We start from the raw sequence: 24,914 nt of genomic DNA on the forward strand, positions 1-24,914 counted from the left end.
CCAAAGAAACGATCCTACATCATTTCTTCAGCCTAAATGGAAGAGGAGTGGAGCACGGAATTCTGGAATGTAGATGGAATGGGAAGACGTTCCAAGGGAGATTGTATTTTTTTCTAGATGCTCTTATTTCATACACCTGTGTGACAGACTTGAAATCAGCCTGCTGTTCTCCCAGCGCTAGGAATTTTTCACCTTTCTTTTTATCAGTTTTCTTACTGGTGCAGAGCAAGGTCAGAAGATTGCTTACTCAGTTATTGTGTCAGAGACTAAGGATGAGGCATCTCTTTCTGGTTCTTCCAGTTGGAAAGGTGGGATAATGAGATGGGAGCCCTTTGTTGTACAGGGTTCAGAATCCAATGGAAGACAGCTTTAGTTGAGGGGAGCCGGTGAGCCTTGTTCTCTGCATCCCAGGGCTGTGCAGGCTGTCAAGGGCGGGACATCAGACCTTTAGGCTTCGAGCACCCATGAGAGGGAAAGGACACGGTGCAGGGGGACCGCACACTCCAGCGCATCTAGGATACCCTGGCTGTGAAGCAGTGAAACCTAGCAGTGCTCAGAAAAGCTGCACACGGTTCTTAGGAAAAGGCATGAAACATCATGACTTGCAGTAAATAGTAAATATCACCTTGTCCTGAGTTTCCTGTCTGAATTTTTGGAATCCTGTGCTCGCTTCGGCCACACATATACTAAAATTGAATTTTTGAAATCCTTATGGGCCTTTTTAAAATTTGTTAATAATAATAAGCCTGTGAAGTACTTTCCTGTCTAGTTCCTGAGACCAGAAGAGACAGATGCTTTCATCAGTAGGAGACAAAGATATGACTGGGAATCTATAGTTGGGTGCTCTAAAGTCAAAATTCAGACAGTGCATTTGAATTCTGGCCACTTCATTAGTGTAGGAATGGAGAAAATATTTTTATTTCCTTTGGGAGTTTCTTTATCATACCCATTAAGTAGCCTTTTTCACATTTGCAACTAGTCAAAAAAATATTTTTTGTGAAGAACCAACAGAAGCTCATCTTGTGGACAAAAAAGTTTATTTCCAGGTTGTCTTTGCATAATTTGGGGGGATTCAGAAGGAAGCATTTATGTCATTGGTTCTGCCGCTTGTGGGAAAGTCTGTGACGAGATGTTGCAGCTGTGATAAATGAGTGTACTCCCATCTAATACTCAGGGTTTTTAGTTACTGTGGTTTAGGAAATGCCTTATTCATATTTTTTTTCCCGGAACACATAATTTTAAATGAAGGGTTACTGGGCTTGAATGACCCACAGGAGCTGACAACTTACTGATCATTTCAGAGACTAGATGATCATACGTTATTAAATCAAAGGCTGTGCTTACCTCTTGGTGGTTTTTAAGATTACAAAATAAAAATTACCATGTAGCCTTCTCTGCTCTTTAGGAAAAGGAACTTAGATTTTAGTTCAGTTTTATTGGGACATAAAACATTTGGTATTGCTATATGTTTAAGAACTCTGAATTTTAAATGATTGGCTTTTTTACACAGTGAAAAAAATATGTGTATGTTGGAGTACAAGAATGCTAACTTTCTTTTAGTTTTATCTTTAAAAAACACGAGGAAAGTTGTTCCTTTGGGGGAATGGTACTTGTAGGTAACAGAATTTATAAGGGGTCAACTTCCCAAATTTTGATTTTATCAAAATTGCCACATATGAGTAGAGGTTGGTTTAATTGTGCCCTGAAGCCATGAGTTTGTAAAGCCGATATGTATGCCAAAAGGCTCCAGTGTGATGAGTGGAGATTTACCTACAAGACCTTTTAATCTTTATAACCTCTAAGTTGAGAATTGCCTGAAATTTTGAAACATAAGGAGGACAGAAACCCTAGTAACATGAAGCTGTCTGATAAGTGATTTTTTTTAATTTGCCTTGGACTGAATGTAGGAAAACCAGGCCTGCAAGTTAAATTGGGTGCACAGGTTTTATTTCCCATTTTGAGGGCTCTTCTAGAAGAATGGCGGTGTGATTGAAAGAAATTCTTCAGCAGCTCTTTTAAAAAGCTGCTCGGTATGGATGTTCTGTCTTCATTCCATGAAAGTCAAAGGCTGCTCTCTTCCAGGTCTTTGTTTTCTTCTGGGTCTGCTTTTGTTTGGATGGGTGGGTTTGTTTCTTGTCCATCTCCAGAATTTTTTTTTTCTGTTGGATAGTTCTCTAATACCTCTTATTTCTATTTCTTTTATGTACGTTTTTTCTTTCATGTCTACTTTCTGTCTCTGTCATAACACAGTATGAATATGAATGTTAATAACAGGTCATAATGTAGAACTTAAATATATTTTTTACTCTTTGTTGCATTTATTGAGTAGATTTTGTTTTTCTTAAAGACCATGGAGTATTTTGTATCATCTCTTTAAGGCGTATGTAGGCACTTAGAATAATATCACCAAATTAATATAGGGAAAACAAACAGACTCTCTCCTTACAGAAGAAATTTATATCTGAGTATAACACAAAAAGGCCCTTTTAACTCCCCAAAATTGATTTTAAGGGTGCCCTGAGGTCTTAGTGACACATGTGAGTCCCTGTGGCAGACAAGAAACAAGCCATAATACTCCCCTCAGGGGAGAGGTAAGGTTGGCATTGAGCCAGCATTGTCGAGGTGCTATAGATCCATGAAAAGGTGTACTAGGAACAAAACCTCTTTATCTTCAGGTTGACGTGGTATCTCTTGACTTTGTCCTAGCCAGAGGAAAAAACCAATCTCCCCTCATTTGTAACTGAGCTCACTTCTCACATAAGTGTGGTTTCAGTTCTCATTATCTGTGGTGCCTGGGAAACCCCAGCCTGATGAATTGAAGGGTGCTGGACAGGAGCAGTGAGCTTCTATAGAGGAAGGCACTCAAATCTCGTTCCTCAGGATTCCCACAGATTAAAACATGCCAATGAGAGTGCCTCTTTTCCTATACGCTAGACTATTAGCACAGTCTTAGATTCTTGCCACTCTGGTAGGCGTTAGATAAGTGGCATTCTTAATGTCATTTTAATTTTTTTTCTTATTGAGTGAGGCTGAACAATATTTCAGACACTCAAGAGCCATTTCTATTGTCTGTTAACTGTCTTTTCCTAGCTTTTGTTCATTCTTTATTGGGTTGTGGCAGTGGTATGTTGGAGCTGTCTTGACTATTTCATGACAGCCAGTTGTAAAATTTTCAGACATTTTGTAATCTGGTTGATTTCATGTCAGTAGCTGGAAATTGGCCATGGTGGGAATAACACCAGGGAAATTGGAAAACACAAATCTGCAGGAACCTTCCCCAACCCCCTGCCAATTGTTAAACATTTACCAGCACACTGCTTGTTGGTGGACTTCTTGTTGATTCCTAGAAACCTTTTATATGTTAAGGAAATTAGCCCTTTGTGATATGAATTGTAAACATTTTTTTCCCAATTTTTCATTTTCTTTAACTTGCTCATAGTTTTCTTCTTGTCATACTGAGATTTTACAAAAAAATTAAGTAGTCAGACTTACTGAACTCCTGGCTTTTAATTTTAAGTCATAAACTAGAAGGGACTTTCCCATTACAAGTTACAAAGGATTTCTCCTATGTTTTCTTTTAGAACTTCTGTGGTTTCATGTTTTACATTTTAATCTTAGGTTCATTTGCTGTTTTTCTTGGTGTAAAGTGTGAAGTACTGATCCAACTTAACTTTTCCAAAGCAAAACATGAACAAATGGGATCTAGAAAAAAAAATTTTTTTTAAAGCAACACATTATGTTGAACTACATATCAGTCCTTAATGAAATGAAGCAAAAGCAGTGCTGGGCGCCTGGGTGGCTCAGTCGTTAAGCGTCTGCTTTCGGCTCAGGTCATGATCCCAGGGTCCTGGGATCGAGTCCCACATCGGGCTCCCTGCTCGGCGGGAAGCCTGCTTCTCCCTCTCCCACTCCCCCTGCTTGTGTTCCTGCTCTCGCTGTCTCTCTCTCTGTCAAATAAATAAATAAAATCTTTAAAAAAAAAAAAAAAAGCAGTGCTCAGAGGGAAATTCATAGCCTTAAGTTTATATTAGAAGAGAAACAATTAGGTTGTTTCCAATTTGTTAGAAAAAGAACAGAATAAACCCAAAGGACAGTAAGAAAGAAATAATAAAGAGTACAAGTTAATGAAATAGGAATTAAACATTCACTAGACAGGATTAAGAAATACAAATTGTATGAGGAATTGGCTAATCCCAGTCTTCCATAAACTCCAAGAAGAGAAAGTGGGACTACTTCACTCATTAATGCAGCTGGGGTAGCCTTAGCACTAAACCAGAGAAGGTACAGTTGAGGCGTTATATGTGAGTGTGTACATTATAAGCATGGGAGGTTATCTCAGGTTTAATAGCTTAGAAACTTCCTGATGAAGCTCAGCACATTTAAAGGAAGAATCCTTTTATCTCAGAAGATGCCGAGAAAGCATCAAAAAATTCAACAAACATTTTGGCAAATTCTTAGCAGTTAGGAAAAGGAGTTTTCTTAGTCTGTTGAAATATCCTACTTTTTGTGAAATTCCAGAATTTTTTTTCTTAATGTGGCTCAAAGTAACGAAGCCTGCCCATGTAGGTGCATACTATGTGTCCGAGACAGTGGGGTAAAGGCAGAGAAGTGAAAGGGTAGAATTTGAAGGGAAAAAACTGAAGTCTTGTTTGTAGATGGTATTCTATGTACTTAACTCCAGATAATCTACATACAAGTTAGTAGAATTAACAAAAGTTTAGCAAGGTTCCCAGAATTAAGATCAAAATATAAAGATTAATTACATTCACATTTGTCAAGAAGTTAGAAAATACAGTTTAATAAAATATAGTGTGTCATAAAAATAAGGCACCTTTGAATAAGTGTAAAAATTGAGTAAGACTTTTAGAAAAAATTATAAAGCTTTGTTGCAGGACATTGAAGAAAGTGAAATAAAGGGAAAAACACGGAAAGATCAATATCGTAAAGCTGTCTTACCACCCGCCCCCATCCCTCAAATTAACCCTGCATTCCACATAATGCCAGTTAAGATTTCAACGGGTCCTTTTAAACTGTATCTTTAGATCCATGTGGAAGAGAGCAAAGGCCTTAGGAAGAAGTGGGCTGATTTCCAATTAGCAAGATTTTTTTTTAAGCTCATCACAACATTTTGATGTTGCACTGGTGTGGACATGTGGACACTAGACAATTGAGAAACAAGCCTACGTATGTATTTAAGTACTTGGTAAAATGACAAAAGACAGCTTCGTAGATCAGTAAGAAAGGGGTTAGGAAAATTTATTTGGACGTCGGTTAGTCATACGGAAAAGATAAAATGGATCTCTCCTTTACCTCCTACAGAAAAATCATTTCCATAAGTGACCTCACAAATAAAATGTTGAGCAAAACAGTCTAAGTTTTGGAAAAATATATACCCTGTGATATAATTAAAAGCATTTGAAATATATTAAATAATGCCATCTGTTTTGTGGGTTATACAACTATATTAAAAGTTCAAAGAAATACAAGGGGATGATGAATGCTGGGTTTAGGATCAGGTTACCAAATGTTGGGAGAAAATAGGGGGTACAGGGACGCTAGCAAAGATTTTTATTTTTTAAGCTGAATGGGTATGGATGTTCATTTAAAATATCTTTTTTGTGACCTAAATGTTTTACAGTAAATTTAAAATAGGAAGTGAGATTCAGTTGGTTTTTCATGTTCACTTTGCCTTGGTGACTGCCTTGATTTAGCTTGGTGACTTCCTTAGGAAAGTAAAATGCCCTCACTCATAGGCCAGCCAGCCAGCCAGCCAGGCAGGCACAGGTAACTAAACCAGTGGTGTGGCCTTGGACAAATTAATGAATCCTGCTGTTTCTCTCTTTCCTCATCTGTAATATGGGAATAATTATATGTTCTTATGAGGATTTCAAGTTCACACATATACAGCTCTTAGTATAATACGATGTGTGTGTGTGTGTGTGTGTGTATATATAGCTCTTACTACAGATTCTAGAATTTGTGAATCTTTGCTTAAACTGCTATTAAAAATTATTCTTTCTAGTTTTAATTTTTTTTCTTAAAGCAGTGCTTTTATTGCTCTGTACCTCCCCTTCCTGAACCTTTTTCAAGCCTTAGGATTTGTTTTCCTGTATTCCTTTTCTGTAATCTCTCTTAAATGATGAGGTAGAAGTGGTCTTGAGCCAATGTAAGATGCCAATGCGAGTTCTGTTGGTTTGTGTTTTCCATATCAGATTGCTGTTCTGATTGAACTGTGGCAGGAGAGGCACTTTGTGCCCACCTGAAACCAAAGAAGCCCTGAATTTTAAAAAGTTTAGTCTCTAACTAGTCTGATCATCAATGATTTTGCATTTCTGAGTTCACTTTTGTTTTTGTGGTTTCATGGTTTAATAATGGGAGTTAACAGATTGCTTTACTTACAGTGACAAATTCTTTTCATAAGTGCCTATGACATCTATTATTTTTAGGTCGTTGTTTCTCTCGCTACTCCTATACTGCTGATTCTGTCTTCATCTTTTGCAGCTAGAAACTTGTTGGCATACATGCTTTAAAATAGAAGTTCAATGCTACATATCAAAACACATTTATTCTCCAGGGTGCTATAGCTTTTGTTGATTGCTGAGTTAAGGGTTTTGTTTTTTTGTTGTGTTTTGCTTTGTTTTGCACTTACTCTTTTCCTGTAGTATTTTTCATAAGATGACAGCTAATATTTTCTGCCTTTGAAAATTTGACAGATTTGTAGGTAAGAGAGTTTAATGTGAAAAAAATTGTGGAAAAAAAATCCTCAAGTGGATATCACCTCCTCATTGGAAAATATAGTATGCTAGAATACTTGTAACAGAAGCACCTTCCAGGTTCATGACTCACTCTCAGGAGTTGCTAACGTATCTGCAGAACTTGAGTGTGCAGATGGAATGCGCATGCGTGTGCACACAGGGAACTGGGTCAGGACCGCACCGGAGGAAGACACGCGCCCCTGCAGGTGGCCCGTCAGCGCCGCTTGTTCGTGGTGTGCGTGGTGTTCTTGAGTAGGTCACACTGGCTGAAAACACGATGGAAACACCATTTTTGTTGCATCTTCCAGGTCGGATCCGCACGAGACGGCAGAGCTCTGGGAGCGCCACCAATGTCGCCACCACACCTGACAGTCGAGGCCGCAGCCGCGCCAAAGTGGTTTCACAGTCCCAGCGTAAGAAGTATATTTTATACTGTTATCTCAGTTTTGTTCAACAGCCCATTATACAGTTGAAAGATTGATAGTATTTTCATTACTTCAGGGGAAAAACACATTTGTGTGGCTCTAAGCTGCCGTGAGTAGTCTTGATGTTTGTTGGGTAAGCTTACAACATGGAGTAGTCCAGGATGCTTTTGTCTCCTTGCCAGGTGATTTAAATTTTATATTATTAAGCATTAAACATTAAAACGTGGTTTCTCTCCCTTTCCTCAAGCATCTCAAATTGAGACATACCTGGGCTGTGACCCATTTTACTGTTGATAAGGACTCCCTCTGATGCAATTTAAGAGCAGTACCTGGGGATTATTTTAATGTGGAGTTCTCTTTCAGTGGTAATAAGCAAATCCATTAAAAGCTCTCCCCATTAACCCTGTGTTCTAACATTTGCAGCCTGCTCTTCTCTTCCTGCCAGTGTGGGCTCCCGCTTTGCCCAGCTGCTCTCGCTTCCATTACTGCTTGTCTGTACATGTTGAGTCACTTGGCTTGTTAGCATCGGCCATGAAAGCAGCCATAGGTGGAAGGAGTGTATGTAGATCGCTCTAAGGAACCACCCCGGTGTCTCATTTCCCAGCCACACTTGCCTTTGAGTCCCCCACTCCCTCTGTGTGCATAGAGCTGGGTGTCCGAGTTCTCCCGGGCAGGGTGAGCATGTTGGAGGAAGGCTCCCCTTCCCTGGGAGCTGCACACGGTCCCTCCGTGCAGCACTCCCCAACCCATATGTGTCTGCCTCCTCTGTGGCCCCAGGAGCTGTCTGGCTCATGTAGAGAGTCTGTGGCCAAACCTTAGGTTCTGCTTAGTATTTAGAATGCCCTTCTCAGCTCCTTGGGAATTCAGATACTCTCCCATGTCCCTCTGGTAACTCTAGGCCTCATGTTAAACAAGTGTAATACCTTTCTGAAAAGAAAGTGTAACATCGGTGATACATTGCCACCAGGCTCATCTGATGCAGACACGCATGCTTCTGGTGTATCACACAGGTATATACAACACAACATAGGCTGTGCATCTGTATGTAGCCCAGCAGCTTCTACCTTGGGAACACTATCCTGGCTCGGGTTGTTATTTTGAACCCTAGTGATGCCTGGGGTCACAGATGGATAGGGTACTCTGGTCACATGACCTCATAAATATGAGTCAGGTCTTCTTGCAGAGAAATTTTTCTTGACAAAGATGTTCAAGACTCAAAATATGGGTTAGTATGTTAAAATGAAGTTTAATAAAAAATGTCTAGTTCTTTAGCTGTGCAGTGTTATTTCCTTTCTGGGAGAGGGAGGGTTGAACGATACTGTATGTTTCTTTATGTCTGCTGTTTATTGGCATTGGCCTCTGCAGGGGTTCCTGCCCCTAGCCTGGCTCACTGCTTAGGAGATGGTGGAGACTACTTTGCTTCTGTAGTGGGGGTGAGGGCAAGGAGAGGGCTTTAATTCTTCAGTCTTATAGAAATACTGCACCCTACCTTGGGGCTCCACTTTAAAAGTCTTCAGTTTTACTTGATTCACTAAATTCCACTCACAGGAAGGGAGACAACACCAGCCAGTAATCAAGACTGGGTCTTAAACTTAGGCATATAAATTAAGTATTTAAAAAAATTATTTTAATAGGAAGTAAATATGAGCATATTTATATGTCTTACAAATGTAGATATACTAGCATTCATAGTCCTGGTATAATAGTAAGTAGATTTCATTAACATTAGATTAATTAGATTTAGGGCCCTTAACAGCATATTTTAAATATTTGAGGATTTAAATATGTGAAGATTGATATTTAAATATTTGAGGATTTGGCATAGGATGTTCAGGTGAAACTAATTAGTAGCAGTTTCTTTGAATTCATGATGTGTATTGAGCACTTGCTATGTGGTAAGCACCAGTTAAGGTGGTAGGGATACATAAATGAGTAGGATGCAGTCACTTCTCTCCGCTTGCTCAGAACTAGAGAGATGTGCCCCCCCGGAGGCCAAGACGCTTGTCTTCTCTGCATCTCCTCTGCCTGGCACCCGACCTGGCACACTGTAGGTTCCTAAGTGTTTCATGAACAGACCTGAAATAAATGCTGATAGAGTATGATGTGAATAAAATAAACATAAGTACAAAAGTAGACTAAGAGGAAGAAGACCTAGAAGAAAAAACTATTTTGCTAATGTGTTTGTGAACAAAGACATTGGTGTTGTGTTGCATGCTGACCTTCTGTATTGTGCTATTGTCTTTTAATCCACTTTTTGCCTGTCCTTTGGTCTGCTTTCATAATCAAGGATCCAGATCTGCTAATCCTGCTGGTGGTAAGCCGTTTCTCTTCTTGCCTTTTTTTTTTTTTTGCGTTGTTCACCCCATGTCCCATGTTCCTTGCACAATATTAATTTCTCTGTTTATTATGAGCTTAGTTAATCTTTTCTGCATTTTTTCTGTATGTTCAAATTCTAGAGTTTGGAATGGATTTCTTTTCTCCTTTTACACAGCTTAATAGTTCATTTGGGTGCTCAAAGTTTTATGGGCATAAGATTAATCCTGAGACAGGTTCTTCATGGTGATGCATACCAGTGGTTTTTATAATGAATTTCACTTTAAACTGTAGCTGTCACTATAAAGTCCTAATTTTTGTGAGTGATCACCTTAATGATTAATTTGAATGATGGAGGTGTAGGCATGTGTTTCCAGGTTAAGTGTTCTTTTAAGGGTTTTTATCTCCGGTTCATTCTGTTCTGGTACATAATAACATGCACTTTATGTTTAAGAATTTTATTGCGTTCTCTACTTAATAAGGAGAGTGTATTTCGGTGTATTGATGTGATCTTTAAAATTTTGCTGTTTTCTTTAAGAAAGAATGTTATCTCATGAAAAATGGTTATAAAGCTATCCAGCCACTTACTCATTTATAAAAATTACTATATATGATTTGTTTTTAATTTCTAATTCTCTTGTGTACATCTCAGGGCATGTGGTCTCTGTAATTTCTATTTTTGTAGATTTCTGAGATTTCCTTTGAAACTTAGTACATAGTCGGTTTTTGTAATATGTGTGGAAAAGTGAAAAGAATGTCTTCTGTTGTACATGTGTGTGTATGTGGGACGTGTGTTTATGCATATCTGTATAATTTTGACTGCTCTGTCAATTTCAGAGGTGTATTAGTTATTAGTTTCTTTAGTTGTTTTTTTTTCCTTAGAGGTGCATTAATAATTAATGACCTGAATTTCTCCCTATATTTTTATCAGTTTTATGTATTATATTTCAAGGCTGTGTTACTTGGAGCATAAACGTTTGTGGTTATTATGTCTTCATTGACTGTGATTCTTTTATCAATATGAGATATCCTTTGTCCTTTTTTTAATGCTGTTTCACTCTGTTTTATTGTTTTGTATTAGGTATGTTGTTTATTTTTTATAAACAACATTCAGTTGAGTTTCATTTTTTTAAAAGCCAATCCAAGAATCTCTGTCTTTTAATAGATAAAATTAATCCAGCCACATTTATTATGATTAGTGATATGTTTGAGTTTATTCCTACCATTTTATTTTGTGATTTTTTTATTTACCATGTTTCTAGTTACCTTCCTGCTTCCTTTTCTTCCATTTGTTAAACTAATGGGATGTCCTTGGATCTATTCTTCCAGTAATGTTTAAGAAACTTCTAATTCTCTTCTTCTAATGGTTATATTTAAAATTTTTCACATATCAACTCTTATAGCATAAAAAAACGAAACAATAAACACCTTTGTGATTATTTGTAGAAATTTGCTGTGGAACAGGGAGCTGTTTGTACTCAGCCTGCTCTTTGAATCAGAAATTTTACTGTCATTTTTGTAGGACTCCACCTGTAATTCTTCTTTGTATAAACATTCTTTTATGATATTTGATGTTCTTTTATGCTCCATGTAAAAAAAAATAGTACTACCACCAACAAAAAAAGCCATTTTTATATAAAAGTATTTGATCCAAATAATGTGTTTACTGACTTCTGAAATTGTTATAGTTTAGTCCCTGATTTACAGCCATTCTTCAGTTTTGTTTTGTTTCATTTTTAGCCGGCAGCCGGTCAAGTTCCCCAGGGAAATTGTTGGGAAGTGGTTATGGTGGCCTTGCTGGGGGTTCCTCAAGAGGCCCACCTGTGACCCCCTCTTCAGAAAAACGAAGCAAGATTCCCAGGAGTCAGGGATGTAGCCGAGAAACAAGTCCAAACCGAATAGGATTAGGTAAGGATTCTCAAAGACCTCAAAACATCATTCCCAACTTGGTCATGATTTTTATTATAATGTAATGACTTTGTCTAATATTGGAAATAGAGATCTCCTTTTGAACTGAGGATGTCATTTTGCCTGTGTTAAAAGACATTCTGATTTGTGCTTTTTACAGATTATGGCATGTTCAGGTTTGAATCACAACCGAAAAATACATGAGCCTCACCGTTCAGATTGACGGAAAAGAATTAATGTCACTGTGGGCTTTTGTGTTTTAGAGCCATTTAACAAAATGTTAGAATTGGGGGGAGTGGGCAGGATTGTCTTCTTCACAATTAGGAGCAATGTTGCTTTTCATCTTTCATGGATTAGCGCTAAGTAGCCGTTAGTCTATATATATTTTCAAAAGCAATTTGTAGTGTCCACGTATATTTTGATTTTGATCCTCTCTGACGTAATTGGTGGAACTTATGGTCAAAGAATGTGTATAGTTACTTTTGACATAGTACTGTTCAAACATGAAAACTAGGAACAAATGAAAACCAAATATATACTATTTTTGTGTTGTAGTATTTAGTTTCTTTGTGATAGTGTATAGAATTATATCAATTACTCTCAGCAGCTTAGTCTATTCAAATCTAATTTCTATATAATCTATTTAATATAAAAGACATCTTTTGTAATATATTATGAGAAATCTATGTTCATCCTCTTCCTTAATATTTTTACTGTTTTCTAAGGGTAAAAATCTATTAATGTGAAATCAGAGTACTACTATATTCATAAGTCCTATTGGCTTTTCTTTCTCATTTATTTATCTTGTTAACAGCTTTACTTGAATGTTTCCTGTGATGCACAGGCACTTTGTTAAACCTTAGGATCAGAAGATAAAACAGATACAGCTTCTGATTTTCAAAGAGCTTGTGGTCTTAGGGGTGGAAATGTAAGATAGTATGACAGATACTGTGATATAATGCTCTGGGACCATAGGAAAGGAGTGTCTTAGGACCCTTGCCTACCCCAGTCCACCCAAGAGAGAAATCTGGAAGGACTGGGAGAGGGGAGGCTTGCCAGAATAGGTCCATTTTTGATGATGTGTAAGGTAGGCTTAGGCAGGGTGGGGAGAAGAGAAGAAAGGTGTTCTAGGGCAGAGAGGAGTGTGTCCAGAAACAGATGGGAGGAAGCATAATGTGCTATGGGAACCAGAGGTAATTCATTGAGCTGCAGCAAAGGAAGTTTGTCAGGGTGAGGTGGGAGACGAGGGCAGTGGGACTGAGAGGGTGCCGCTTCTAAAAGTCCTCCAAGGCCACCTGAGCTATGAGAAGGCGGGGAGCAGGGGCATATTTAAGAGGTAGAATGAATAGGCATTGGTTTGACTAACATTTCCAAAGCAAGTGAGAAATTTCTACGTGATCCCAACTTTCTGTTGGCATTACATAGCGTGGTCCCTGAGCTGACAAGTTATTTGGATCCAGCGATAACAAGTTATGTGGATACACCAGGGAAAGTATCATGATGAGAATGTCTAAACTTCAGATTTGAGGCTGTAACATATGTCTGTTTGGATCTAGTTTTGTTTGGAAAATGCATTTAATTTCATATTTAGTCATGAGGTTTTGGCTGTCCCTTTTTGGTAGTTAGCTAAATGTGTATAGGAAGTCTCTTGGTGATCCAGATTAGTTTCATACTTTTAAAAATTCTTTCTTTTCTAGGATTTGACTTCTTATAAAAGTTGCCATTTTTACCTTTTCTTGAAATTGGGAAAGAAACTGCCCTAGGTTGACTAGCATAACTCTAGGACCTGGTATTCCATGGTTTTAACTAGGAAGTTTGTGTTGTGGATAGTTGAAAAGACAGCATTTATTAAGCCTTTACGAGGTACTATGAAACATCATCCATCAGTAAAAACTAAATAGGAACCTGTTCTCTTCCAGAGAGTTCTTATTTGAAACAGTATTTTGGACAAAGTTATTTCCTTGATGCTCATTAAGGGGATCAGTTATGTGTAAAGCTTTGAGGTCATACATACAATTCTGATTAAAGAAGATATTTAAATTTCTGCACATGGTGAGAATACACACAGATATAAAGATAGATAAATGCATCAAGTACATCTTTCCACTTCTTCCTATAGTACTGCTGAGGGATTCCATTTTATAGGGTGTCAGATACATAGCATCTTTAGCAGTAGATTGTCCATTGTTGTGAACATTTAGTAGATACTGGGTATATGCCTGTATATACCAAAATGTTTATAAACATTTGGTTCATTGTATAGCAACTTGAAATATAAGTATTCGAAAAAGGGGTAAGCGTCTTTTAAGAATATTTTCTTTTGTCCCAAACCAATTAATAGTTTTAATCATTGCTAAGCTAGGCTTGGAATTTGCACTGAGAATTAATTCTACAAATTACCTACAAATTATGTTTGGTTCAGCTATGCCTCATCTGTAATAAAAATGACACCAAAGCTCTTCTTCTTTAGCATTTAAGGTTTCTTAAGCAAAACAGGATATAATTCCTGTTGTATAACCAAGAAACAAAATAAAACCCTGCTACTCTCTTTTTTCTTGGCAGTTTATTCCTTCATAAACTGTTCAGCCAAACAGAATAGATTGTAAATTGTTTCATTTTGGGGTTTTATTCTGTTTTTGATGAATAATAAAGTATAAATAGCTAATACCTATAGCAGTTATATTTTGAAAGTTTGCCTTTAGTTTCCTTCTTCCACTCATCTCTTGAAAAGGCTATAAAAATTTTTATTTTTGGCAGCTTACATCCTGTTTTCAGATTTTCTGGTCAAAATATTTTGAAAGAAGCAAAAATTAACAGTAATCAGTGTCACCTGTTAAATTAGACTACTGTGTACAAGACCACAACATGAAAATGTCCAGACTGTAGAGATGTTTCATGGTAGTGCTCCTTATTCCTCTTGTACTTTTGCTTTTGATGTGAGTTCTGGTAGGATCCATCCCTTCCTTAAAAGGCTGAAGTCGGGTTTACCCCCCAAACACTACAAAAGTAGAGTGTCTCTCAAGAAATGAAGCCAATCAGATGGATTTTCAAGGCTTCCCAGCCTTTCCTGTAAGCATAGGACTTCAGAACCACCGAAGAATACTGCCTTCAGAAAGTTCAAAAGGCAAGCATGTCTTCATCGTCTCTTCCTCTTCTCTTTTGCCTTCACATTATATATTCTCATAGAGAACAGTCAGTTTTGGCACTCCATAAAGAGGCTGATTTGATATTGTTTTTTTTTTTAGCTTTCACCATCTAATTCATTAGTCTTTATAAAAATCATATATTGATATACTTACTTAAAATCCTCTTTATAGAGTGGTCTTTGGAAGTGGTATCAGAAGTGGCCATTACTCCTCTCGTGTTTTAAATTATCCAGCATTTGAACGGTTGCTGTCACCACTAGATGTCCTTTAATGGGGCGTGGGGCAACTGTGGGCAGATGTTTACAAATTCATAAGCAGAATTCTTTTTGTGTATGTTACTACTAGCCTATGTTAAGGAAGCCAGTCAGCACAAAGGGGTGAATAAACTTTCTCTGGCTGAAATACTAAGGAGGGTAAACCTTGTTAAGAATTACGCATGGGGGCGCCTGGGTGGCTCAGTCGTTAGGCGCGTGCCTTCGGCTCAGGTCATGATCCCAGGTTCCTGGGATCGAGCCCCATATCGGGCTCCCTGCTCGGCGGGAAGCCTGCTTCTCCCTCTCCCACTCCCCCTGCTTGTGTTCCCTCTCTCACTGTGTCTCTGTCAAATAAATAAAATCTTAAAAAAAAAAAAAAAAAAAAAAAAGAATTACGCATGTTGTTGGGCACCTGGATGGCTCAGTTGGTTAAGCGTCTGCCTTCAGCTCAAGTCATGATCCTAGAGGCCTGGGATCGAGTCCCACATCGGGCTCTCTGCTCAGCAGGGAGTCTGCTTCTCCCTCTCACTCTCCCTCTCTCTCAAATAAATAAATAAAATCTTAAAAAAAAAAAAAGAATTATGCATATTGTTGCTTCAGATCATGTCCACTTATCCTTTTTCATGCTCTTGTCTTCACAAAGCAGGCTCAGCGAGAGAGAGCAGAGATTTCCCATTGCTGTAGCATGTGTATTTTTTAAGGAAGGGAGTGGAAGCAGGGTGACAGAAGGGATCAGGCAAGAACTATAAGAAAATGCTCAACTTAAGCATGTGCATGTGTGAAACACTTATCAGGATTGTCTTTATTATTTCCAGTTGTTTGTTTTGGAGTGGGTAGTGAAATAAGATTTTCATGTCTACCTTTCAGCAAGGAACTCAGAGGTACTCACATGTGTACCTTATCTCACAGTACCCTTCCATTTAAATGAGGGGCTCTCTCTCCCAACCTTCCTATGGGGAGGCTGAGACAGGAGAGGCATCGTGGCTGGACGAGTGAGTCAGCATGGAACCAGAGAGGTCATTTCACAAATTAGATGTGGTATTGATCCTCTAGGGATAAGCCGCATTACTTTGTAGGTTCTAGGCACCTTCTCATATATTGGTGTCAATGGATGCTCCCTAGTTTTTTAAGGATTTTTTAATTTAGCCCCTGGGCACCCTCATCATAGGAGCTGTTCAGAATTATTATCAAGAATTACTGATTAATAGTCACTGCCAGTTTGAGCAAAAACCCAGTGCCTCCATGTCATGTAGCAAAATGAAGGCGAATTTAGGAATTACTCGACAATCCTAAGTGAAGCCCCGTTTTGACAGATTGCTCAGATTGCATTCCTGCGCTTGATTTTTTTCCCTTGCTTGCCAGTGCAGACCTAAGCATTTGGACATCTCTTATGTAACTGTGGGGTCTGATGTAACTCTAGCACTGAGCAGAGACCACAGGAAGAAGTTGGTTTGGTTTCTCACTTCCATATTCTTTGTCAGGGAATTTCACGATTCCGGTTTGGAAGACATTCTTGTTATAGTTTGGTCATGCTGTAAATCCACCTTGGCTTTGAAGTAGTAGGCTCTGCTCATTACAATATAGTAAATGTAAAATGATTTTACATCAGTGAATCTAGTTTATTTTTTCCAAAATGTTCAGGGAAGACATTTCTATCCGGTCCAGAATGAGTAGATCCACTCAAGACAGACATATTTATTGTCCCACCAGCTATTATGGAGATGGCTATACACGTTCAGTATGCAGAGTCATTTCTGAGTATTTTGCCAGTACTGTGCCTTTGTTTCCTCAAGTTAAATTAGAAAACAAAAGCATCCTGGTCTTATCTGAGCTTTATGGCCAAGTTATGTTAGACCTTAAGCTAGTCATGTGACACTGTCTTCTCAGTGTTTTTGTAACATGATAATAAAGTTACCCACGGATAATCATACAGTAATTGGCCATTCTTAGGTCAGCGGAAGGATCTTTTAACATGAGTATTGGGATTTGTCAGTCCACATACCATTGACAGACTCACGTGTGAGGCTGTAAAGTGAAGGTGCTTGAGTAGGGACCACAGGCAGATCTGTTTGGATTCCCACAGAAAAAGCAGGAATGAATTGTTGGGACCAGTAAATAAAGGGAAAGCAATCCCAACTCTCTATACATGTTGGTTTAGGTAATTAAGTATGTTTGAAGCATTTAGATACTTACTTGAAGTGGGCAGGTTCTCCAGCTGTGTCAGTCCTTAGAACTTCTCTTTGTAAAGAAGCCCAGGCTGAGAGAAGTGAACCCTCTTTCTTGTAATTAGGTAAGTTCATGGATTTTGAGCCTTTATTCTGTTTTTTAATCCAAAATAAATGATCTTTCTAACAACACAGTGTATATGAAAATGGCTTTAGTCGTTTATCATCTTGTCGAGCCAGTTTGCTAAAGCCGTAAGAACTGATCATTTTCTAAAAGAGTTTGATCTTGGATTTCCTGGTGCCAGTTTGCTCTTTGGAAAGCTTTCTTTTTCATTTCTTACATTGAGGTATTATTTCGCTTCCATACAAAAACCCACAGCTTTCCGAAACCTCGAGCACAGTCGAGTTTTTATGCAGGCCCTCTCCTGTTGTCAGCATGCCAGTCAGTGAGGCCTCGGCAGGGATAGTCACTCACGATGCACCTGCGCGCCCCCCCCCACCCCCCAGCGCGGACATTGTCATGATTACGTTAACGGAATGTGACTGACGTTTTGTGAGTTTTTCTGTCTTCATTAAACTTCTTCACCTTCTCTGAAACCCCTCATGCTGCACACTAGCACGGAGCAGCCGTATCCCTCGACCCAGCATGAGTCAGGGGTGCAGCCGTAATACCAGCTGTGAGAGCAGCCGCGATACGAGCCCCGCTCGGGGCTTTCCTCCACTCGGTGAGTACACGTAGGCACTGGCTCTCGGAGCAGAGTTCCTTGCCCTGCTCCAAATGCTTGTCCCACACACTGCCAGGTGGAATGACCTGCTCTCCCTCCTCTGCTGTCCTTGTGATCCTTTCTTCTCTCTTTCCTCTTCCTTAGTTACCCTCTGTTGTCCCCTCCCCCCTCTGCATGCTTGAAGTTTGGCCATTTCCAATTTTTATATATTGGAGGAAAAAAACACCACTTCACTCTGTGCCGTTGCCATTTGTGACCACTTGCTGGCCGGCAAGCCCATCTGCGTGGTCACTTCTAACATAAGGGGACGCTCAGTGACAGTGACTTGCTTCTTAAAAGTAGAGCGAATGCCAAGTGTATCTTTTGTCATTGAATTTCAACAGTTGGTTTTGAATTGTACCCGAGGTCAGGCCCTACGTGATTCAGTTCAAAGGTGGAGAAAAATAAAATCGCGATAATGTCTACGACATGAAATGTGCTCAGTTGAGGGGTGATAACATTAAAAAGCTGCATGGATAAAGGTATTAGCCATGCTTTTTTGTGAAGTGAGTCATTTCAGTGCTTCCTCCTAAAGCAAGCCCAAAGTAGCTTTTTGATAAGCCACTGAGGTGTACAGCACAATGCATGACTTTACAACGTTTATTGTTAACGAGTCAGATATTTTCATTCTTCCTCGGCTCCATAGGCTATTTAAAGGCTGTGACCCGATGCCCTCCCAGGGCAGAAATTTACGGTATTTGGTCGCCATAAGGTGGTATTAGTACCATATCTCAGGTCACCAGCCAGGTGCCATTTGGGTTGCTCATCCACCAACCTCAGTCTCTCTTATAGCCAGAGTTTATATTTTCACAGGTTTTAGGATTCAAGAAAAACCGACAGAGAAACCTATTTCCTTTATGGAATATCGTGTTTGCCTTTTCTTTTTAGTTTGAATAGTCTAAAATGGACATATACCTCGTAGTGCAAATTATTAATCCCTAGAGACCTCTAGAACGACCACACACTTTTCACAAAAAAATATTTTGTATTCTCCAGTAATTGTGTTTCAGTTCTTTGCCATTCTGCTGTAAAACTGTTTTCCTTTTGATAAGCATAGCAGGTGGAAATCATTTTAGAATGTTAGGCCTAGGTCTGAAGTTGTTATATGGAATTATGGTCTGCAGCAGTCTGTTATTTTGACTCTATGTAACTGGGTCTTTCAAATATAAAAATGTCACTCCAGAAAGTGGATGATGGATCAGAAACACATAGTCTTAATATTTGCCTCTCTCTGCTCCTAGTGTCATACACTTCTTCCTAATATCCTTTTATCCCATCAGTATCAATAATCAAAATCTGGATATACTTCCTTATGACCTGCTGTCCTGTATGCAGTTAAAGCCATGCCAGATGAGTCCCTTGACTTAGTCTACCTGATGACCATGAGATCCCAAGTGGGTCGACTTACCTTGTACACATCAGCTATTCCACAGCAGTCTGAAGCATCAGAACAGAATTCTCAACAAATTGGGTGGCAATGATGATTTTTTTTTTTCCCAAATGAACTGGTGATTTTTCCTTAAGTTAAGGCTGTATATCTCTGCATCCTTGCTGACCTTCTAAACAACCTGTTACATAAGTGAACGATTCAATCTATTTATTGGTTATTTGGTCTCTTAGGCAAGTCCGTGTTTTTATTTCATATATGAATGGGTATTTTTGTTACTGTCCATGGAAGGCAGCCTTTGGAATCCAGCATGTGGTCAGCGGACCGGGCAAAGTGTGCTGAACTCTTGAGCTCCTAATTGAACCCTGAGTACTTGAGTGATCTAGTCTTGTTTTCACTTTCTTTGGCGAAATGGATCTGCATACGTGTCTTTCTTGGTGACAACCCAGAATGGTGAGATGCACAATCGCTCCTACCAGGGCAGAAGATGTGGATACAGATATTTCCCCTTCCTAACAAACTAGCATCAGCACACGTCTTCTGTTGTGGTCAGGGCCATAGTTAACATCTTCTCAGCTGAATTTTTATGCCATGCCCCCTTTGCCTCCTTGGGTTAAATCTGTCCATAAGACTTTTATCCAATGAGAACGAGAGCAGTGCTTGTGCATACCAGCACCATTCTGAGCAGGTGCAGCTCCTCATGGCTCCTGTTTGCCCTCTGGGACAGGTGTTACTGTCATCCTTTTTTTTACGGATGACGGAACAGAGACTTAGGGAGAGTAAGCCACTTTCTCAAGGTCATACAGCTAGATGGTGGAACGAGGTTTTGAATCCAGCCTGACTTCAAAGCTTGGCTGCTTCCCTGCCTCATTTGAAAGTTTTGATAATTTAGTGTCTTTCATTTGTTCCTCTGAAATGTATTAAATGCTTTCTCTCCAGGCTTAAGCACAGAGAAAGTGTCTAGCAATGTTTCTCAATTATGATTTCCAGGTTTGGAGTTAGGACCTAGGAATTCATAGATGAGTCCCTAAAGGTGGTTCCCAGGGTAACTTGCTGTGCCCTTCAGACAATGTGAAGTTTTCTCCTCCTTCTCATTCACTTTAATAATTGTTTCCCACCCCTTCTATAAATTAGTGAGATTCAACCTTCAGTTTGAAATAAGGGGGGGGGTGTGTGGAAATAATTATGTTTTGGTGATTATATATTGGTTTTATGTTTGCGTTTTTATTACAAAGTTATTTTGGACCATTTCCATGGCATGCCTATGTATATGCTGGTTACAGTGACAACTTCTAAGTGAAAGTAAGGGCTCTGGTGTAAATCAGGCTTTGACATAACTGGGTCCACCTTGGATTCCACTGATGGATGTTCACTTGAGAACATGACAAAGGACTCATTACATGACAGATTTACTGTAGAATAGTCTGTTGAAACAGAACCAGGGAACGACTTTATAAGAAACCATCAGGTATTGCTTAAAAGCTATTTTCAGTTTAAACTAGGATATGGTGCTGATACGTTGTACAGTAAATGGTATGCTTCAGTCTTAAAATGTGTTTTGCCAACTTCCTTCTGTAAGGAAAGCAATTATTTTATATCTGTTTTAGAGATTGCCAGTTTATTTGTGTGCATCTTGAGGAGTTAGAAATTTTCCTTTTTCAAGCTGGTAAAAATTTGTCGACCAGGTAACCTTTGCTATTTAATACCACTTAATACCCAGATATGTGCATATTCATAAAGTGACATGAGCTTGAAAAAATAAAATTATAGGGGCGCCTGGCTGGCTCAGTCGGTAGAGCATGTGACTCTTGATCTTGGGGTCGTGAGTTTGAGCCCCCTTGGGTGTAGAGATTACCTTAAAAACAATCTTAAAAAAAGTTATATTGAAGAGTTTGAGGTTCTGGTATTTTATGACGAAATGAAAGTGTTCACATGTGCAGGATACTGCACTCTAGTAGCGTGGGTGAAAAGTAGCACTGCTTGCTATTACTTTGTTAAACCTTGTGAGTTTTCCCTGGTATGACCACCATGTTCTTTCCAGAGTAATGAATATAAGCACACAGTCTTTTGGGTTTTTTTCCAGAGGTAAGGAAAAGCCATATGTTGCATGGCACTCTGCTCAATAAGTTCATATTTTGAACCAAAGCCTATTTTACGGTTCTTTCTGAAAGTAATTCTCTGTGCGGACAGAGTTTAGCACAGAGTTCCTCAGATTGCTGAATTAATATGCGTATTGTGAATACTTGCTAATACAGCAATATCTGACGTAGACCTGTAAACTGGCGTTGACTGGCAACCGTCACTGCCACCGCCAGCACCAGCAGCACTCTCCTGTTGCTCCCACCATTTACTCAGTGCCTGGCACTGCTTTAAGTGCTCTGTGTCTGAGCTCTTGCAACTCTCTCCACTCCCAAGAGGTACGTACCACTTTTAGCACCATTTCCAGCCGAGGAAACTGAGACACAGAGAGATGTAGCGCTTGGCCTCAGGTCCTCCAGCTGGTTGTGATCACACCAGGATTTGCCCCCAGCTGCATTGCAGAGTGGTTGCCCGTAACCAGAGTACTGCAAATGCCTCGCCAGGGAAGCTCCTTAAGCCTGTTACGACTCCGTCTCCAGCAGTTTAACAATAAGTTCATTGATAATTAGGGTATCCGTGCAACAGGAGAGCAAAAATTTGGGGGAACACGGAATTTCATTTGTTGAGCCCCTTTCTCATGATTTCATCCTATTTCTGTCCAGATAACATGACGAAGTTCTATGCTTTTGTTTTTGGTGCATGGTTGCATATGCATCACGTACCGATGAGGCATCTCGTGAGCTGAGTAAATAATCCATTCTCCTGCTGTTCCACTCGGTATATAGACGGCGCTCTGTGACTCCTGATGTCCTTCATGTTGCATATCTCCATTAACGGCTCATTGAGGCTTCGTGGCGTGAATATAAACCTGGAGTCTGAGCTCAGCTGGTGCCTAAGGAACACCGCAAAGAGTGCCTTTGTCGTGCCTGTGTGTGTGTGCTAGCCCTGTGAGAGCCAGCAGGCTGCCGTAGAGTTTGGGGATTGGCACTTGCTCTCCATTCATCTCCAGCATCATTCCCTTTCATGAGAAAACATGGCCTTGTTGGGAGCAGTCTGTGTGTTCCCTTTGGACTGTGGCATTTCCTGTCTGGGGTACTTCTGTGTTAATCCTGTGGGTGTTGCCGTTCCTTTTACCTGCAGCCTCTCGACGTCATTCCAGGTCCACTAGTGCCCTCTCCACTGCTGAAACTGTTGGGCAGTCAGGTGAACAAGTGCTAACTGCATGCCTTGGCTTCTTCATATGTTCCAGTTTCGCACCCATTTTCGCATTTGTTTTCATCAGTGTCGGCTAGCACTTGGCATGTCCGCCCTTCATATTTGTTTTCCCCAACGTGCTTTGATTTTTTTAAGTTGTTGAATGTTTATGGTTCTGTTAATAGGCCGTAGATGCTTTATAGCCTTTTGACAACATCATTTCTCGAGTGTTCATGTTAATGTGAAAACAAAACAAAAACACGGGGAGGGGCTTCTACCCCTCTTTTGACTCTCTCCCAAAATAGGAGAACAGTCACCGGAAATAGGTATCCCGAAAAGTCCCTGTGGGGAAAGAGGGGATGGAGGTCCCCCGACAGTCTTTCATTTCACAAAGGCTTTGCTCCCAAAAAGTGTTGATTGCTGATGTTAATTATTAGTGTCAAGTTCTGATTACTTGGAGGAACTGTTTAGTTACTAAATGTTCCAAGTCCTAGCGTGCATGATTTCATATGTATAAATATTTGTCCTAAAACTTTTACGCTAAAACAAGGTCACGATTCAGGTAATCAGGTCAGGCGGCAGGTAGCCTTTGCAGCCTGTGGTCCCCAAATGTTCCGTCCCAGCCCGCTTTAACGATACCAGAAGTGCCCCGGTCAGCCATTGGGGCAAAAAGTAAGCATACTGAAATGCATCAGTTTGCTGGATTTAAGTGACATCATTTTTTTATGATAACTACAGTTTTCTTACCTGAGTAAGGCATTATGTATTAAATCACAGCCTGTTGATGGGGACAACTGTCACCAATTCATGGAGTTATTTTCTCTGTTCTTCCTCTAAGCGAAGCGAGCTATGCTTTTTATTATGCACACTCTGAAGGGTACAGTCCCCTGAAAATCAGGGGCCAGACTGAGGGCACAGTCACACGTATCCATCTCTTGGGAAATGGAGCTTCATCATAACATCAGAGCAGTGAGTGTAGAACAGACTTTGCTCTGGTGAAAACAAAAGGCTTGTAACTTTGCTCAGATCCAGACAAACATTTCCCCTTCAGATTTGAAATTCAAATGATCTATGATATATATCCAGTGATATGCAGTCACTGTGTATGGCAGAGCTGTACGCATCTGGGAAGCACAGAATATTTGCATTGTTCTTACAGTTTTAATTTTCTGTCAAAAAATTTTCTGTCAAAAAAAAATCAGTATTATCCCTGGAGCAAGAATTGCTGGCATGAGATATACTTTTTTTTTTTTTTAATTTTTTTAGATTCCGTTTTATTTAAGTTTATGCTGGGTAATTTTTAAATGGCTTACAACTGAAGTATTTTCATTTTGTTACTCATAAATCCCTTACTATCTACCCTTTTTTAATGGAAAAAAGACTTGAGCAAAGATGTATAAAACCATATGCACAGCAAATCTCAAATTTACACTTGTTTCATATGTCAACTGATTATATATATGTATATATGGGGAGAGATCTAGATATAATTGCTTTGTGGTCTCTTAGTTTATATGGCACATTTAATCATCTTTTAAACAGGACGGCTAAGACAACATACAGTGTGACCAACAAGTGCATTAAAAAAGGGGATAGTATAACATACAATTTTTGTTTCTTTATAAAAATTCATGACTGTATAACGTTTTGGTTAGCAGTGTTTTAAGTATTTTCCCCTTTCGGTGGCGCTGGAAGGTGTAATTTTTGAAATTGACATTTTAAAAAAGCTAAGTAACACCTCACTTTTAGAGTTCTTGTTTTCTAAAGAACTCTTGTTACATATCTAGAGTTTTAAATATATCACTTTATAAGAAAGATCAATTCACGTAAAATAGATTTAGCTTTCCTTTTATTCTAAATGCTTCATTATGGCTAATAGAGAGGGGTTTTGTTTTTTTTTTCTGTCCAAATAGTGTCTTACTTGTTCACAAAAAGAAAGCATTTTTTATCTTAACATTTTTCTTCAAAGGTTTTTTAAAATACATTAGGATTTTAAATAAGAAATGCTTGCCAGTAAATAGTATGATACACTTAGGGAGTATAATTTATATGAACTTTTTCCTGTTATAGCTTTAACTTCAGCTCTTCTTAAGGAAGGCTGCTCTCCTGACGTAATGGGGCTTTTAAAAAGCTAGTCTTCATTGTCCTTGATCCTTAACAGGCTTAAAATTATTGAACTGCTGAAATCTATTTTAAATTCTTTGGATCATACCCATTGTGTTACATGTTTAGACTATCATTTGAAAATCCTTTGAGAGACTCAGGAAAAATGTATACTACTGTTATCTGAATGATTAATGTTTTGCAGTGAAGATGCTAGCATTTTGTGATGATCATTGAAGAATTTTAATAAACTGATTTTTAAATAACCTTTGGTGACACAGGCATCATGAACAAATGCCAAAAATTAATTGAGCTCAGTTAATGACAGTTAAACAGTCGTGACACTAATGAAAATTTGCAGAGATCAATTGAATGCATTTGTTTCAAATTTTCACTTTTTATTACACATTGCATTAGAACT

General features: G+C 39.1%; 1 protein-coding gene across 4 annotated transcripts in view; it reads left to right on the plus strand.

The window, feature by feature from the left end:
• Window positions 1–24,914, plus strand: part of CLASP1 (cytoplasmic linker associated protein 1) — a 263,675-nt gene that overhangs the window by 169,287 nt on the left and 69,474 nt on the right. For all 4 annotated transcript variants that reach the window (XM_045869025.3, XM_045869027.3, XM_054506248.2 and 1 more), the window contains 2 exons: window positions 7,064–7,168; window positions 11,234–11,401. In XM_045869025.3, coding sequence (XP_045724981.1) covers window positions 7,064–7,168; window positions 11,234–11,401 — 273 coding nt within the window. The remainder of the gene's footprint in view (window positions 1–7,063; window positions 7,169–11,233; window positions 11,402–24,914) is intronic.

The sequence above is a fragment of the Mirounga angustirostris genome, unplaced genomic scaffold (genome assembly GCF_029215605.1).
Source record: "Mirounga angustirostris isolate CCGP_5_RB_7025 unplaced genomic scaffold, mMirAng1.0.hap1 SCAF_3, whole genome shotgun sequence".
In the NCBI taxonomy this organism is placed as follows: Eukaryota; Metazoa; Chordata; class Mammalia; order Carnivora; family Phocidae; genus Mirounga; species Mirounga angustirostris.